Here is a 19,409-nt window from a genome sequence, read left to right on the forward strand (position 1 = left end):
CAGTGTTCTTAAAGAGACAAAACACATGGGGAAATGTGCAGGTATTGCATAGATGTAGTGTATATGTTTTTTCGTTTTTTCATATTTTAAAGCATGTTTGATCCAGAAATGGCCACAGGTGGCCACCTGCTGTATGACAGTTTAGCCTAAAAAATTTAGAAAAAAAAATCTAGCACATCTCTCCGTAGTTGATGTGCAGTCTGCCCTTTTCAGCTTTCCTTAACTCCATGTTGGCCCCATCACTTTCATTTTTTTTTTTTACTTTTTATTTAATAGTATGTAAGAGATACAATATAGAATTTACACAAATTGCAACAGGTTACATGATGCTTAAGTCACATCTGTAACGCCAGGGCGCCATTGCAAGGTGTATGTAAAATAGGTACAATAAACAGCCAACGCAACGCGTAACAGTATGTACACAATAATTCAACAGATGGTATAGGTTATGCAGTTGTAGGCAAACGGCAACGTCCATAGTGACAGTTAATGGGCAATCGCTACACACTAGGAGAGTTCCCCCCGTTCTCAGAAAGAAACTACCAAACATTGAACAAGGTCATATAGGGTAACCTTTAAATAATGAGGAGAAGAACGCAGTGAGGAAGTCTAATGTAGGGGGGTCTGGCTGATTTCTGTGGACCCCAGGATTTTATTTAAAGGGAAGGAGGAAAAAATGGGGGGGGGGGGAGAGAGTGGAAGATAAAAAAAGGGAGGAGGAGATTGGGGTGGGGGAAAATGGTCACCTACGGGGGAGCAGGAGCAACCAGTATCAGTGGGTCAACAGCATTGTAATGGTCAGGCATATTGGGGGTATTCATCAGAGAAGCGGAAGAGGTCCCAATAGAACCAGCTCTTCTTTTGTTCCTCAGATTTGTCATGAAGAGCAGAGGTCAGGTCCTTCATCTATTCCATGTAATTCACTCTTGGAGCCACTGTTGGAGCAGATTTTTGTTTCCACATACATGGGTTACAGGCCCGAGCAGTGTTTAGGAGCTGTCTAAGAAGGGATTTGTGATACCTCTTCCTAGAAAGAAGGGTGCGGTTGGGTAGAACTGCAGCAGAATTATCCTGCAAGGAGGTATCTGTAAATTTATGGATAAATTGGAGCACAAGCTGCCAAAAAGAGCGTAGCTTAGGGCACTCCCCCAAAAAAGGAAGAATAATGCCTGCATGGAGGCCGCAGTGCCAATATCGTTCGTAGGGGAATAGTTCAGCTAGAACTGAGGGGGGCCTAAACCAGCATGTAACTATTTCGTAGGTGGTTATCCCCCTCACTTTCTGCAGTAAAAAAGGAGAGGAGGAAGGGCCACACTACTCATCAACCTGGACCTGTTTGATTTTTCTGTAAGACAGCCTTTCTTTACAAAGTAAGCCAGGCACCTGCCAGCACAATGAACTGCATGCAGGCATTACATGTGAAATGGTTTCTGTGCCCAGATGGCCCTTTAAAAAGTCATGCAACTTCATAAACCTTCAGCTGTGACCTTGTCCTAGTACTTTACAGACTGTAAATAGCATCTCAGGTGCACTGCACAGACTATCTGACATCACCATAGAAGTCTGCGATTTTCTTTTTTAGCCAAAGATGTATTTAGCTGCTCTAAATACATCTAAAAAAAAGGATGTCAAAATAGCTTAATTCAAATGAACTGCCCCTTAAAAAAAAAAATGCACGGTTTAGAAATATTTGTATGAATCCTGTACAAATTAATGTAAAATAAACTTTGACAAAAGCATGTTTTAGGGCAGCCTCAGAAACCCCAGCGGCTGAAATTGGGTATTTTCTTTTAATTTAATATTGCTAAAGCACTGTCTGTAGCCAGCAGCATGAACCCTCCGCTAGCATTTCGAGACATCAATCATTCAATCCCAGAACTCAAACACTTTAGTGAAGAGGTTAAAATTTGGGAAGAATAAAATGCACAAAGCTTTTTGAGGGGAAAAAAAAAAGCTTGAGGGCTTAAGTTAACCTACATGCATTTTTGTTCAAAACTTACTACTGAACTTAACAAGGCCTCTAAGGCAGCATGCCAGATTTCAAATCAAAGCTGTCACTGATCTTTTTATTTATTTTATTATTTAAGAAGAGAATGCACCTTGATCTTTTCATGAGCAGCATTGCTTATTATAGGCTTGTGTCAAAAGAGCCGGCAAAAAATTACTATGCATTCTGTCCAAATAATCATAGTCACTGCGAACAGGGTTTCCCAGAGGAAGCGGTATGTCAGCTTAACTCTTTAACCGTCAGAAGGATTTATACTGTAGCTGAAGTTCAAAGATATATATGAGCAGAAAATACCAAAATAATTTCCAGGATATCAAGACTGTGTATTCCAGCATTCTCAAAGGACAGGCCGACCTACATTACATCACCTAGATCAGGCATGTACAACCTGCGGCCCGAAACCTCAGGCAACGCGGCCCACTGCCCCCTGACAATTTTTTTTTTGCTGGGGAGGAGGGAAGTCAGGTCGGGGGCACGGCCACAGCAGCTTCCAACTAACGGTAGGCAGAGGCTGCCTCAGAGGGGGGAGGGGAACATGTGCAGTGTTTCTGACTCCTACCACCATGACCACTTCAAATTACTGAAGTGGTCATGGTGGTTAGAGTGTTACTTTATTAGTAAACCTCTGTATACTGATTCCATTTCATTTGATCATCCTCTAATTGTGTTAAATCAGTGCGGGTGGCGCGGCGGCATTTTATTACTTATATACCTTAACTATAGTATATATATTTAATATGCGGCCCAAGAAAATTTCTCTACACTCAATGTGGCCCAGAGAAGCCAAAAGGTTGGACACCCACGACCTAGATAGATCTAACATGATATATGGGGTGCTCTAAGAGATGGTGGACAAACTTATACACAGACCTGTCCAGAAAGTTAAAATGTGTTAAAACGGTTCTAAAATACACTGGTTCCTAAACACTTTGCTTAGTTTATTCATGGCTACTGTTGCTGACAAGTAGTTGCGGACATCTTTAGGGCAAAGCTATGGAAACAAAACTAGCAAGTAATCCTTCTATATTGTCTGGACATACTCCATCTCACCTCCATCCCTGCCTAGAGATTATATTAAAGCAGGACTACACTGCATCTGAGCACCACAAACCAAAAACACAATTTAATCAATTTTTGTATTCAAAGCAAACTCGCCCATCCATGTCTTCGTTCTTTATTTTGCTGAGAAATCACTATAAAAAACACTCCCCTAGTATTTCTGGCCATGGCCATCTTGAGCAAGTGCAAATGATTTATGTAGCATTTGCTTCCTGGAATCCATCTGCCTTTAGCTCAGGCATGCTGGCAGGAGGGTGTGCTTAGCTGAGAAAACCCCTTCTCCCATGAAGGAGGATGTATTGCACCATTTGCCTTGGCCTGGAATCGTTTAAAACCAGTAAATAGAACATATTTCCCTATACATTTACTAATGCCAACAGGATAAGGATTAAAAATAGTCAATGTTGATTGGGAGAGTGAAGTTCTGCTTTAGGCCCCTTTTACACTTGGAGTCCATCAGCAGACTCTGTTTTTCTCAGCAGGGGATCGATCTGCCGATCCCCCGCTGAGCAGGCGGATGGCAGCTCTGTGCGGAGACAGAGCTGTCAGGTCCCCGCTGTTCTCTATGGGGGAATCAGATGAGAACGGACCGCCTGTCCGTTCTCATCCGATGGACGGATGGAAAATAGGGTTTCCATCTGTCCAGATTTGATGGACCGGATCGGATCGGATGTCAGCGGACATGTCTCCGCTGAAATCCAATGCCCCATAGAGATGCATGAAGCATCCGTTCAGATTTGCCTGAAAAACTGACAGGCGGATCTGAATGGTCCGCAAGTATGAAAGGGGCCTAAAAGTGGAAGTAAACCCTCCTATCGTTTTCAGCCAAGGAAGCTGCCATCTTGGCCTCTGTTTGGTCTTTAACTGCCATTATGCTGCACATGTGATCAGTTATGACACCAGCCATTGGATAGTTTGACTGTTTGGTTGAGAGCACAACCAATGTAACTGTTTTTGGAAACCATTAAATCAATAGGTTTACTTCCACTTTAAGCCCTTCCACTCCCTCATAAGTGGAGAAGAGCCATGCCTGGTGCCTGATCAACTGATTAGCATGGTTACATATTGTCCCACATGCCTGTTCATTGAGAAAGTCAGTATGAAAATGTATTATTCCAGCTTGCATCTAAGATGTTATTAATATATCCACCCCCCTTCTGTTTTTGGTATTTTGTTTAGGTTAAGGGGTGGGGGTAGGGGGGAGCCGGTGCCTAGTTTGACAGATTTGTTAATAGGTCGCTCCCACTCCTGGTCAGATTGCCACGGTGATCCACCGGAAGTTCTTCTCTTACACCCCCCCCCCCCCCACAAACTTCTGGGGCACATAACAGGTCCCAGAAGTCCGGGGGACCATTCAAAAGGCACAGCACAGCTCATGCATGTGCAATGATGGCCAGCCAGCTGTGAAGACTCAAGGAATCACAGCCAGCTACCCACAGTAAACATGCCGGCGCAAGGGGACATGAAGACCGGCGAAGAAGCGGTTAGGGTAAGCATGGGGCTGGACAGGTGAGTTTCCTTTTATTAAAAGTCAGCAGCTACAGTATTTGTAGCTGCTGACTGTTAATTTTTTCTAAACAGGGCAAATAACTGCTTTAACTGCTTCTAATAGTGGAGAATTACCACATAAAATCTTCAGGAATTCAGATAATTCATATCATAATGGGCCCCATATCATGTTCCACAAACAAGAAGAGTTTCCCCAGAGGCAGTATAGTCAAACCTGGATTTTGGAGATCATGAGCATTTCTAGGCATGCCCCTGGTCTATCAAGACCCACCTGAGGTGAAGGCACCACCAGGTGGATTGATCTTCTGCTGGACAGTACTTATAAAATTCTGAGCTTTAGCTAAAAAGGAAAAGGCTTTAATTTCACATTAAGGCCCCTTTCACACACGTGCGGCCTAAAAGTCGCGTGATTTTGCCTGGACTTGAAGCAATGCCTGTGAAATCTTGAGATATGAATGGTATACTCATTAGAAATCATGGATTACGACTTGTCATGCGACTTTGCAGTTCCATGTCGCAGGACAAGTGTCACAAGTGTGAAAGGGGCTTAAGTTGTCTGTGAGATGTTTGTGGCACAGTAATTAGGGCCTATTTTACGGGATACATGGTCAGCAACACATTTGTGCATAAATACAGCAAATAGGAGAATTTGAATTATAAATAGACTCCAAAGAGAAAACAATTGATTTAATTTTAACACTAAAAAAATAGAAAGAACGGAGGGAAACCCAGAAAGAAGGTCAGTCATTTTCCTATGCCTTGCTAATCTATTAGCAATTGCTGGCTTGGACAGGAAACAGATGGCCTCAGACATTAAAGACAATGAATCCAGCAGCTGCTGGGCTGGTCCTTATTAGTTGGACATGTCACAATGCCAAGCCTAGGCACCCACACACATGTAGATGTCGCTTATTAATCTGGAAACCAGCAGCCAACTAAAAAGAGATAGCATGGAACTCCTTTATCTACTGTAAGGCCCCTTTCACACAGGCGGACCGTTCAGATCCGCCTGTCCGTTTTTTTGGCGGATCTGAACGGTCCCCCATGCATTCCTATGGGGCATCGGATGTCAGCGGAGACATGTCCGCTGACATCCGACCCGATCCGATCCGTCAAATCTGGACGGATGGAAACCATATTTTCCATCCGTCCAGCGGATCGGATGGGATCGGGTGAGAACGGACTGACGGTCCGTTGACATCCGATTTCCCCCATAGAGATGCATGGGGAACTGACAGCTGTGTCTCCGCACACAGCGCGGAGACACAGCTGTCCTCCTGCTGCTCAGCGGGGGATCGGCGGCTCGATCCCCCGCTGAGAAAAACGGACTCCGTCCAGCGGACGGAGTGTGTGAAAGAGCCCTTATAGTGAAGAAGTTTTTGTCGCAGTTTACTTTTTAGTAGAAGTGAACAATAATTTCAAATAAAGTGTTCAATCTGAAAAAAAATATTTCACCAGCATTAGTACTGAAAAAAGAATGGCATATCAATTCTACAATTTTTTACTTGCCTGATTTGTTTTTTTTTTTCTTTCTTTTTTCTCCCCACAGTATAAAATTCAGCAGTATTGTGTGTGATACATTGGGGGATATTTACTAAAACTGGAGAGTACCACTCTGCGTAAAAGCAAATCAGCTTCCAGGTTTTATTGTCAAAGCTTAATTGAACATGCTGAAGTTAGAAGCTGATTGGCTACTATGCACCAGGTTCCAGTTTTGATGGCTTGAATTCCCATTTGAGTTACAGTATACACAATAGTCAACAAGCACAAGTATTGGGAGATAAATTTACAGTGGTGTTAAATATATGTGCAAATTCTTTCATATGAAAATTGGAATTTAACTTAAAGTATATCTAAAGCCGAAGCTATTTTTTTAGTTCTGAATAGTGCAGGGAAAGATGGAAACCTGCCATTTTATTTTAATTCTGTCTGTACTGATGAATAAATGGAGACATTTTCCTTCACTACCTGTCCTGTAGACTAACCAAAGTGAGACAAATCCTTGTCACTACAGCAATTGCCCCCACTCCCCCACCCTCCTTCACTAGAAGATTTCACAACTATTTTTGTTTCAGTGACAACTAAAAATCAGTAAAGAAAGAGTGTAAGGCTCCTTTCACACACTATGTCCGTCAAACGGACTCCGCTTTTCTCAGCGGGGGATCGAGCCGCCGATCCCCCGCTGAGCAGAAGGATGACAGCTGTGTCTCCGCGCTGTGTGCGGAGACACAGCTGTCAGTTCCCCATGCATCTCTATGGGGGAAATCGGATGGGAACGGACCGTCGGTCCGTTCTCATCCGATCCCGTTCCAATCCGCAGGACGGATGGAAAATAGGGTTTCCATCCGTCCAGATTTGACGGATCGGATCGGGTCGAATGTCAGCGGACATGTCTCCGCTGACATCCGATGCCCCATAGGAATGCATGGGGGGGACCGTTCAGATTCGCCAAAAAAACGGACAGGCGGATCTGAACGGTCCGCCTGTGTGTGCCTGAGAGTAGGTAAGTAGGTAGGGGGTGTATGGTACGTAGAGTATATCCTCTAGTTATCTTTCTAAGCAAGGGCCCATGTAAACATTGGGAATTTTAGAATATGTAGGGGCTATCAGAAGATCTTGACACCATTTTTTTTTTGTTTTGCACAAGACTGTATATGTGCCCAAAATCCAAAAAGGACTCGACTGGTGTTACAACATTTGCAATTTTAGATTATTTTTTTTAAGTCTGAGGATTCTCCATATAATAGGATTAATCTGCTCTTACTAGTCATTTTAAGTGTATGTAAGCCCCAAAACAAAAATGTAATTTATTATTATATATGGTGACTGCGTTAGTTTCTTTTTTGAAATTTATTAAAAACCACCAACAAAAATACTCACAAACATGGGATAACAAGCATTAAGAAAACAAATCTCCAGTGATGGGGATACCCCCCCCCCCCCCCAACTCCATGGTTAGGAAGCGGGCGCGATTCAGGAGACGCACCCTTCCTCAGGGAGTGTGTTTTTAATAAAATTTCATTGGTGTTCTTTGTCCTTTTTGTTCCTTGTAGTGTTTTTAGAGTTTCCCCGGCAAGGGGAGCAGCAACCTAGTCATCAGACTAGTATAAATATATATATATATATACATGTATATATATATATATATATATATCCTAGATAGCAAGCAATTGTGCAGCACGTTTGAAAATGACTTGCTAAGCTATTGCTAGAATTCACAAGTTTGTTGCACAATTGCACCAAGTCCGCATTGCATCACTCCAGATCAACTTTCTTTGCAAACATTCTGCAAGTCTGCTGCAAGTTCTGGTTGTGCAATAGTCATCCCACCACAGGGGTCACTGTGCACAATGTCCAAATTTTTACACGAACCATCAAGTATCAGATGGAAGGGAAAGGGAGAGACAAATTCCAAATACCCGTGGGAACAAACGGTACACCTGCAAGTGCTGTAGCAGCCTCCAAGCACGCCAGCCACATTTTTCCCCATTGAGATCTGATGTGTTTTCAAAGTGTTCCTTTAATTTTTTTGAGCAGTGTATATATATATATCAAAGCAATTTTAATAATATACTTAATAGACAAATAGAAACATTTCATTATTGGGCTTTACATACACATTAATATTGATTTCACAGACAACACATTTGAATATTAGAATATAGGTGTACAAGTTAGTGTATGTTCAAATTTAAGCTGAGCTGTATCTCTAGGTTTATATCTTGCCTTGGGGTCCATATTGGTTGATCTGAGGGCCATAAGTGCTGCTGGAGTTTCCTTGTGGAAAGCTGCCCATACCAGGATGTATCTGACCTCCAGGAGATGGATGCGGAGACATAGAAGGCCCAGTGTGCTGTGGTCCATATTGTGGCAACTGATGGTTTCTCTGCACACTGGGCATATAACCTACAATTAAAAAAAAGAAATGAAATGAAATATAGGTGATATGCTGTTACTGGCACTGCACTAGGTGTTGGAAATGTCCTTGAGTCCTCATTCACTCAATTGTGCTGTGTTAGTACTTATGCATTACCATGCATTGCATTAAGGCAGTCCATTCATTTGAACGGGCTGCCTATTGCAACAAAATGCACCAAGAAAGGTGCACTTACTTTTTTGTGACCGTGCACTACAACTATGGGAGTGCATCACTGTGTGTTGCAATAGGCTGCAAAGCTCAGCCAGTAGCAAGGTGCATTGAGGTGCAATTCAGTATTAATGGCACCACATCATGTCACTGTACGTAATGTGCAGGTGACCACAGCGCAATGAAGTGAACGGGGCCTAAGTGACCAACACAACCTGTGTGTGCTACACCATTTGAAACATGCTAAATCAGCAAAAAATCTAACAACACTACCCAAAAAAAATAGATTTCAGTACTACAACTTCACTACTATATAACAGGTATGCATTAGGGTGAAATAGGTATGCATTAAGGGGAAAAACCTATGCTGCAGCTGCCCCCACAGACCCCCCCCCTTTTTTCTTGCCAGAGCCCATAAGTTCCAGCGATGTGCAGGAGCCCAGCGGCTCTAGCCACTGTCTTTGTCCTCATTGGTTAGATTGATAGCAGCAGGACCCATGGGCAATCAAATCCAGCAATAAGGGAGCGGAGTCCTGCTGTCTGTGTAAATGGGCGCAGCAGCGGAACTCAGGAGTGTGCCCGCACGGGTGCCCCCATTGAAGACAAGTCTTCGTTGGGACACCCGATAAAGGGGAGGAGCCAGGACCGTCAACAGGGCATCCCAGAAGAGGAGGTTTGGGACTGCTCTGTTCAAAACCCTTGCACAGAGCAGGTAAGTATATGTTTGTTACTTTTATTTAAATAAATCTGAACCTTTACAACCCCTTTAAGTACCATATAAAGGAACTATCTGAATACATAGTCAGAGCTTTTTTCAGTAGGAATGCGGGGGAATGCAGTTTCAGCACCTCCGGCACTGAATGTACGTAATGTCAGGGGGTATTAGGTTGTAATGGAGGGTATATTTTTGCTGGCTGTTGAGGGATCTATTGTTGCTGGGGGGGGGGGGTGTTGCTGGGATAGATCTATTGTTAAGGGTGGGGTCTATTGCTGCTGACTGCTGGAGCAGTAGAGACAAGGGATGGTGCTTGGAGGTGGGTAGGGGGTCAAGACAAGGGGTGAGGGGAGGTATTTACACCCAAAAAAAAGCCCTGCATACAGAATATAAACATCCCACAATAAACCTAATTGTAATGTCTAACAAGAACTGTAATTATAGCCACAAGCAGCATTTTAAATTAACCGCTACAAGAAAAAGAGAGACCTGGGTGTGAAACATTATATTGCAAAGAAAGCCCACGGGACAATACTACAAGCACCAGTGCACCATTACACATCTTCAATGTATTTCTAGATAGACCGAATATACATTCATAACCATTTTTTTTCCAAAGAATAAAAAGCAGGCATAAGAAACTGTGTATTTTTTTTTTTTTTTTAATACATTAAGTAGATTCTTTACAAAGGTTGTTGCCCTTTGCCAATATAGTTTATGCAGTATGTATATATATATATATATATATATATATATATATATATATATATATATATATATATATATATATATATATATATTTTTTTTTTTTTTTTTAATCAGTTTTAAATCTTACATAAATAAAAAAAATCAAAAACCATTAAATTTTCCTTTAAAATGATGAGAGGTATACAACTTTAATGAATCACTAAACTTGTTATTGAGCATGTTTAATGGATTCTTTTTTTTATTCACTTCTAAAATTTAAACATTTTACGAAAGAAAACAGTAAAAGTTGTGTGCTCATATAAGGGTGTGGAAAGCAATTAAATGGAAGGGGACCAAGAAAAGATTCAGGAGGTGACGAGTTTTTATATATATATATATATATATATATATATATATATATATATATATATATATATATATACATATACACGCACAATCTGACAACTTGAGTTTGATATGCTACAATATTTTTTTTTAACTCTCAAAATCACACAATCTTGATTGCCATTTACTAGATACTAGATACACGGTTCTCTTGAATCTCACAGATCAGGGCTGTAGCACCTCCTGTAGTTTAGCCAGCTGGGCTGTTTAAGCAGTCTAATGGAGTCTCCTGTTGTTTGATTAGCTATGCAAGGCTATTAACATTAACTAAAATAGATTGATGATGAAAGCTTGTTGATTCCTCATCCTTGGCACAGAATACTGTTGAAATACACATTTGAAGAATGTGCTACACAACAGGAAGAGAAGTCAGGGGTTTGCATCCAGAACAAGACAGCAGTACATCTTTAAAGGAGGGCATCTAAATCAGGAAGATGGATGAATTCAAGGATATATTTCACAGACAAGACTAAGAGCTTCATAAAAAAAAGAGTCAGGAAAACACTAGAGTACAGTTTTGATAACGATCAGAGTATATGAGATGGTTGCATTTCTTCACTAATATATATACATTTATACACATGCACTATAATGTCAAAAGTATTGGAACACCTGCCTTTACACATACGTGAACTTTAATGACATCTCAGTCTTAGTCCATGGGGTTCAATATTGAGTTGGCCCACCCTTTGCAGATATAGCAGCTTAAACCCTTCTGGGGTTTAGGAGTGTCTCTATGGGAATGTTTGACCATTCTTTCTGAAGTGCATTTGTTAGGTCAGGCACTGATGTTAGAGAGAAGACCTGGCTCGCAGTCTGCGCTCTAATTCATCCCAAAGGTGTTCTATTAGGTTGAGCTCAGCTTTCTGTGCAAATCAGTCAAATTCCTCCACCCCAAACTTTCCCATCCATGTCTTTATGCACCTTGCTTTGTACACTGGTCCAAATGATATAGTGGAGGGGGGATTATGGTGTGGGGTTGTATTTCAGGGGTTGGGCCTGGCCCCTTAGTTCCAGTGAAGGGAACTCTTAAGGTGTCAGCATACCAAGACATTTTGGACAATTTCATATTCCCAACTTTGTGGGAACAGTTTGGGGATCGGCCCCTTCTGTTCCAACATGGCTGCACACCAGTGCACAAAGCAATGTTCATAAAGACTATGTTCATAAAGGTATATTACTTATTACTTGATTTATCAATAAAATATATCTTATGATAATGTACTAGGCTGGTGTGCCCTTTGTTTTATGGTTGTAGTGTGTCTAGACTACCCCAGTCTGTAGAGGGCAGCAAAGCGTGGCATATCTGTGTAAGCCAAGATTGGAGTAAAAGAAACAAGAGTTTACAGCATCTTAGTACCACTTTTATGCACAGGTGATTTTTGTTTGCTTGGAAGGTGATCTATAGTTTAGAGAGTAGAACTGGGCAGGGCTGATAACAATGCTTGAGATTTCAGTACTGTTTAGTCATTATGTTGTCAGCTTGCTATAGGAATATATGAGCTCACTGGAATACTAGTAAGAACAACAGGTATTGTTAGCAGTTATTATAAAAGACAAGACAAAACACCTTCAAAAGATATATTAGCAGAACAAAAAGGAGGAAGTAAAAGGCTCATTGTTCGGGTTTGGTCGGCCATACACTAAGCGGATCTCTTTCCTGCAACCCATGAAATTAGCTTGATTCCTCCATCAACACAGACAGTGTTGATGTGGGAATCCCTTCTGCTGGACCATTGTCTTTTCCAAGAGGGGAGAAGATGTCCTCGCTGGGAGAAGACATCAATAATCGCAAGAGAATGCGGCAGGCTGGTTGTACCCAAGTTGATTAATCAACTTGGTACATTCAGCCTGTCCATTATTGGTTGGAATCTCGGGCGGTTCCTGCTAAACTGACAGAGATTTGAACTGTGTATGGCCAGCCTTACTTGCACTTTAAGAGCAAGTCAAGACCTGGTGCTTACACTGTGCAGAGGACTTTGTACCCTATGTTACAGTACCGGTTTTTCTGAGCTGCCAATCACAAGATAATACCTTTATCCTGTAGCCCTGTGATTTTCCACCCTACCAGTCTGGGTTTGGAAACCTGTCTGCCGAAGTAGCTCTGTATGCTAGCCATTGGCCAGTCTTGTTGCCAACCTCTGCTCAACGCCATCATGCACGCACTAAGGCACTTTATGGCAGAATCGGAGTCAAGGCATTAGAATGAGACACATCCTTCTAGAAAGGTCCACCTATTAGTATTATTATTATACAGGATTTATATAGTGCCAACAGTTTGCAGAGTGCTTTACAACATGAGGGCAGACAGTGCAGTTACAATACAATTCAATACAGGAGGAATCAGAGGGCCCAGCCTGTTAGAGCTTACAATCTACTTTCCATCACTGAAGAGCAGATGACTGAGATGCCAGCTCTTAAGGGACTGTGGATTAAGGGTAGTATACCTTTATAAAAGAAACGTTATTTTAAAAAAAAAAAATGGACCAGAAGTCGTTGGAAATACCCACAGTCCAAACACATAAAAAATAAATCAAAACCTGTTCTAAATTGGTTATTTTCCCCATCCTATTTAAAAATACTGCTGTCCAAGTTCCTACTGGTCAGATATTTAGAACAGAAGATCTTACTTAGGTCAGATAATTTGCGCCTGGAAACCTACAAAAAATTATTGGCTTGTATCACTAAAATGTTATGTGCTAAAATGGTCTGTGCAGTCTAACCACAGATGGATGAAAGGGATAAAGAACTGACATCCCATTCCACAGATTTTGGCATACACTTTTTAAAGTCTTGCCAGTATGCATATCAAACACGATCCTATGTTTTCTATGGCCAAAAATTACATCACTCCCTGCTAGGCTGGCTGTAATAGGCCTCTGTATGATAAACCCTTTGTCTACCAAGGTGTATGTGTATAAACATCCTGGTATTCAAGGGGTTAAAACCTATGATGCTGCTGCAGCCATGAGTTCGGTATTGTTTTTTATCAGCAGGCTGGGGGCTTTTAGATAAAAATGACCTGGATGATTGTAGAGCTGCTCAATCACTTCTACAGTACCTTGACAAGTTTCTCTGCACTTCTAGGTTCATAGCTGTCAATGCCCAGCTGCTGTAGCCAGGAAAGCAGCTTATCAAACTTGATCTGTGCTTGATTAGCTGCGGTAGAGAGGTCTCCATAAAGAGGACCTGTTACCTGCCCATGCTGCCACATAGGCGGGTTGTTAACCGCCTTGTGATAACAAAAAAAGTTAAAATAAAAAATGTTAAAGTCGTTTTAAAAAATTAAATAATAATAAAATAAATAAAAGTAAAAAAAAATGAAATGCAACCCCTTTACTTCACAACCACACACACCCAAATGCAAACACTTACATAAGGTGCATCCGTTTACGTAAATGGAAATCAACCCACATGTGAGGTGTCACCACAAAAAGTAATAATTCAAGGCCAAAATGCACAGTTAAAGTGTTACTAAACCCAGGACCCTGCATTTACTATATCTGGTCTCCCACAGTACGCAGAACATGGAAATTCAATTGTTTTAGTAAATTTAAACTGCTAAATACATTTTCTCATCAGCAGTCTAAAACAGTCTTTTGACTTCTATCAGTGTCTGGTTAAAGCTTGAAGGAGGAGTTTTTATTCTCCTCTAACTACTATGAGGTTGCAGGCCCCTGACCCTCTGTCTGGACAGTGCTGATTGGCCCTGTGCTTATCACATGCACTCTCAAGAAAAAAAAAAACTCTCTAGCAATACACACCAAACTGAGCATGTGCAGCTTGCCCCAAAGGCATCGTTCTATCAGGAGATGATCAGAGAAGACAGGCTCAAAGAGACTTTTTACACAATGAAGAGTATTAACCCCCTTAGTTTCCACATTGAGTATAACAAGCATGCTTTACTGCATATACAGACTGATTTTACTGTTGTGGGTTAAGTAACACTTTAGCGCTAAACTGATAACCGGTTTTAAAGGCGATGGACACGTTTGAGTACCGTAGATTTTGCCATTTCACAGGCGTACACAATTCTTAAATCCTGAAATGTTTGCTATCTATTTACTCAAGACCACCCCAACATGTATATTTTACCCAAAAAATTGGTATTTTACTGTTTTTGTGTGCTCAAAAAGCAAAACATTGCAACTTCCACCATTTTATTCTAAAGGGCTTCTGCTTTCAGAAAATATATAACTGTTCAGAGGTTTAAAGTAATTTACTAGCAAAAACGCTGATTTTAACATGTACATGAAATATTTAAAAATTGTTCTAGCAGACAAATGGTTAAACGGAAACTAAAGCATAAAGGGCAGTGAGCACACATTAAATAAATTTCTCTATATATATTTTAATATGACTTTTAAACTTTACATGATTCTTTTTTTCATATTTGTTAGTCATATAAATGTAGGGATTTGTAGATCAGCAGAGTAGATTAGTTGCTAAAATGGTTTCTACTTAAGGGCTTGAAGTAGAACTGAAGGCAAAAACCGAAAAATTCATTGTAGCCATGTGCTTGGTTAAGAATGGGAAGAAAGAGAAATGCTGGCTTCAGTAGCTGCTGCCCTGTAGTGCTGAACTGGTTAACATCTGTTTTAGCAGGAGGGGGGCGTTTCTGAGCAGGGAGAGATCAAAAGACTGAATCAGGTAGCAATGCACTGTGGGAACTGTATTCCAGAGGAGAGAATATGTGCTGATGATTTAAAGCTTGTGAACTACATTCTCCAGAGAGGAGACTGCAAGGAGGAGGAAAAAAGAGCTGCATTTTCCTGGGCTGTAAAGGATGTAACTTCCTCTTGCTGTGAGGGAGACCAGAGAGTGCACATCGCTATTCAGTGTGCACCACCACTGCTGCATATCGGTGGCCTCAGTGGGATCTGGAGTGCTGAGTTTGGGGATGCTTACAGACATAGTAACCTGGGTAGCAGAGCAGAAAGTGGACTATTTACTGTGTGTGATTAGATGGTGACATGCAATATTGATGGGACAGGTGTGTTGCTGCTGTGGGGATTTACTATCTGCTGCTAGAGGGAGAGACTAAGCCCTTTAGGAACTGACCATAAAGACATCTAATAGCCTTATTTCCTACCTGCAGGTATGACTAGGACTGTACTCGTGCACCAATAATACAACTGGGCCCCAACCCAAGCTAGCTGAAGAATTAGGTCCCTTTTTAGCTGCGCCAAATGATATTCCCTATACTAAGAGGTACACTATATAGTCAAAAGTATTGGGACACCTGCCTTTGCACACACAGGCACTTTAATGACATTCCAGTTTTAGTCCGTAGGGTTCAATATTGAGTTGGTCCAACCTTTGCAGCAATAAAAGCTTCAACTCTTCTGGGAAGGCTGTCCACAAGGTTTAGGAGTGTGTCTATCGGGATGTTTGACCATTCTTCCAGAAGCGCACTTGTGAGGTCAGGCACAGATGTGGACAAGAAGGCCTGACACGCAGTCCCCAAGCGAATTCATCCCAAAGGTATTCTATCAGGTTGAGGTTAGGACTCTGTGCAGGCCAGTCAAGTTCCTCCACCCCAAACTCACTCACCCATGTCTTTATGGACCTTGCACAGAGTCCTGACCTCAACCCGATAGAACACCTTTGGGATAAATTAGAGCAAAGACTGCGAGGCAGGCCATCTTGTTCAACATCATGGCCTGACCTCACAAATGTGCTTCTGAAATAATGGTCAAACATTCCCATAGACACACTCCTAAACCTTGTAGACAGCCTTCCCCGAAGATAGATGATGTTATAGCTGCAAAGGGTGGGCCAACTCAATATTGAACCCTACAGACCAAGACTGGTATGCCATTAAAATTCATGTGCGTGTATAGGCAGGCATCCCAAAACTTTTGACAATATAGTGTTCCTCTCAGAAAACATTGCACGTTATCCTAGCCATTCTCCTAGAGAGCACTCTAAACTAGTTATGGTACTTTTACATTGCAGTTAAAGGCTTATTTGTACTGGTTATTGCTGACTTTGCTGATTTAGAAGTTAAATCAAGTCAATTGGTACAGAACTGTATTCTAAGTTACCTTGGTTTAGTGATTATACTGTCTAATGCACTGTGTCTGGAACTACCTTTTGCATGCTCATTTATGCCCAAACCATCATTTATTCTCACCCATACTACTAAACAATCTTGTGTCTTTTTCCTGCTGCAAATTCACAGCCAAGTTACAGGTATCTATACTTGTGTTCTTATAGGTGCTTCCAGTAACTTTGAACCAGGTGTCTCAGAGGGGCTGAGATTATTCTTGGAGTCGAGGTGCAGAACAGAGAACCCAAACTACCAAGCAGCTCCGGTGCAGGGAGGCTCTACAACAGGTAGGCTTTTTTTTGTAGAAAAGACATGCAATGTCTCTTCTGCAATAAGATACACTTACCTGCCTGTTTGCAATCTCCTGTAAAATGTACACTGATCTGCAAGTGCAGTTCCTACTGTCATTATCAGCAGAAGGCTTTGCAGGAAGGGGTGACATGATGGTGGTGGAGTAGCATTTAGTAGAATGTGACACTCCTGGAAGTGCCGGGTTCCTTAGCTTTACAACGGTTGGAAATAATAAAAGTAACAAATAAAAAAAAAAATGGATGTATCATTTCGTCTTTATTAAAAAGCATTTCAATTAAAAAAAGGTATGAAAACAATCCAGAGAAGAGTTGACTACATTTTAACAGAAAACATATACATAATAAATTATTTTAGTGACCGATCAGTTGAAAGAAGTCATAGGTTGATTGTACAGGGGTTTTTGGGTTTTTAGTTGTCTACCAAGAACATGATATACAATATAAATAATTATTTCTCCTTCTGGCTTCTTTTAAACCATAACTTTAAATCAATCGTAGGATTACAATTACAAATTAGACTCCCATTATTAAATTCCAGTTGCTGAAATCTCCACTAAGCTTAAGACTAAAACCATGGCGGGTTAAAATACTGGCACTTGCACTATAAAATGGTTTTTCACAAGCCTTAACATGTGAACAACAATGTCTAACAGCATGCTGGATTAGGAATGAAAGAGGGAAAACTGCCACAAAGTGGGCTCCTTTTAAAACTAATACCCTGTAAGTTCAATCTGGTAAATAAAAACTTCATCAGCTTCATTATTCTACATAATAGCTCAGCAGATTGATAAATGACTGCAGTGCTCAGTTTATAGAAAAACAAGGAAAATCCCTAACTGAATAGTCTGCTGTATGTGCTAGCTCTCAGCAGGAAACTGTAGCTGACATAATAAAACAAACGCAAACATGAAGTTGGCTTGAAAAGGGTAGGTGAAATTCAGACTCGCAGCTCTTTTAGAGGCTAAGGCAGTAACACTATTCCATCAGGATCACAGGGTCTGGATCGGAGTTGATTTCCACAGACATGTATGCAGTTTTAGGCCTAGGTGGATGAATTTGAGAACACAAGGCCCCTAATACCATAGTTTTTGCTCAGTTCCTATGGGGCATCAAGAGCCATGGCACTAATGTTCAGATTATCAAAACAAACCTTTTTCTTCTTGGATAGCATAAGGAAGGGTATAATCCTTGTGTCAGTTTTATTTATTTAGTTTTGCTATCTTTGTCCCATTGGAAGATTTCCCATCACTTTGTCCCATAACTAAACTAGGAAGTGGTAGATAAACCATCCAAGGTGAGGAAGTGTCTGGTTGTCACCAGGGTAACCAGACCTTATGTTGACATTGAAAGATCTCCCCTCTGTTTCTGTTCTAGTGACAACCCAAAATTTGGTATTTTTCTCACTTTCACTTTTGATGATAACAGTAAACAGGACAAATGGAGAGATTGAATCTCCCAAATAGGGACACAGACCACAATAAAAACCTGACAGATGTTCTAAATCCTCTCCACTCTATCCAAAACTGAAAAAAGTTTTGGCTTTACTTATACTTTTGTTTATTCTCTACTAGGTGCCCACTACAGTACCAATCTCTAAAATCCTCAAAGGGGCAAACACAAAAGAGTGGGTTCTTCCCAGCCACTGCATGTACTTGGATTACAACTCACAAAGTTAGATACTAGACACTCACTGAGTGCATTGCATTCATTTGCTTTGCTCACTATTCCAGAGTGTATATAGAGAGGAGTAGTAATTATTATTGTAGATGGAGGGGAGTTTAAAACCCCCGATTTGGTTGTTGTCTGTGTTCCCTTGTAAAGATTTCCCTTCAGTTTATGTTCTGAAGACACATTAGGAAATAAGTGGAAATTCATCTACAGTGACATTGGTGGAGGTGTCCTGAACTGAGAGACTTCCTCTTACCTCCTATTTCTGTGACAACTGTAAAGGAATTTTGGAGCTTAAAGCGGAGTTCCAGCCTCACACACTCACCATCCAATGGTCCAGCGTTGCGGCCGCCCGAAGCATCGCTCTTCTCCCTCTCTGCTCTGTGGCGCCGGCATCACTCTTGTGGGCACCCGGCTATGACAGTTTGCGGCTTCACAGCCGGGTACGCACTGCGCATGCACGAGTTGCGCTACGCATCGTGATTGGCCGGCAATCTTCTGGGACCTCTGACATGTCCCAGAAGATTGCAGGGAGGGAGGGGGAGAGGAGAACTTCCACTCAGGGCGCCGCGGCGCTCCGAGCGGAAGTGGGAGCGGGTACCTGTCAAAACTAGGTACCCGCTCCCCCCCCCCCCCCCACCCAAAAAAAATGACATGCCAAATGTGGCATGTCAGGGGGTTAGAATACATAAAGCGGAAGTTCCACTTTTGGGTGGAACTCCGCTTTAACATCATTATTTATCCCAGTGACAATTGTCACCATGACAAATAGTAAGGGTTTATCTCTGCAGCAGGGACACTAACAACAAAAACACCTAACCCGTGTCTACTTGCAAAACTAGAAAATAAGTTGTGTGTTCAGATATACCTTAATCACTTGCCTACTGGGCACTTTCACCCCCTTCCTG

General features: G+C 41.5%; 1 protein-coding gene across 2 annotated transcripts in view; it reads right to left on the minus strand.

The window, feature by feature from the left end:
- Positions 1-19,409, minus strand: part of ARID1B (AT-rich interaction domain 1B) — a 584,054-nt gene that overhangs the window by 138,968 nt on the left and 425,677 nt on the right. For both annotated transcript variants that reach the window (XM_082250153.1, XM_082250154.1), the window contains exon 7: positions 8,303-8,482. In XM_082250153.1, coding sequence (XP_082106279.1) covers positions 8,303-8,482 — 180 coding nt within the window. The remainder of the gene's footprint in view (positions 1-8,302; positions 8,483-19,409) is intronic.

The sequence above is a fragment of the Pelophylax lessonae genome (assembly GCF_965119305.1).
Source record: "Pelophylax lessonae genome assembly, chromosome: 3".
Taxonomy (NCBI): domain Eukaryota; kingdom Metazoa; phylum Chordata; class Amphibia; order Anura; family Ranidae; genus Pelophylax; species Pelophylax lessonae.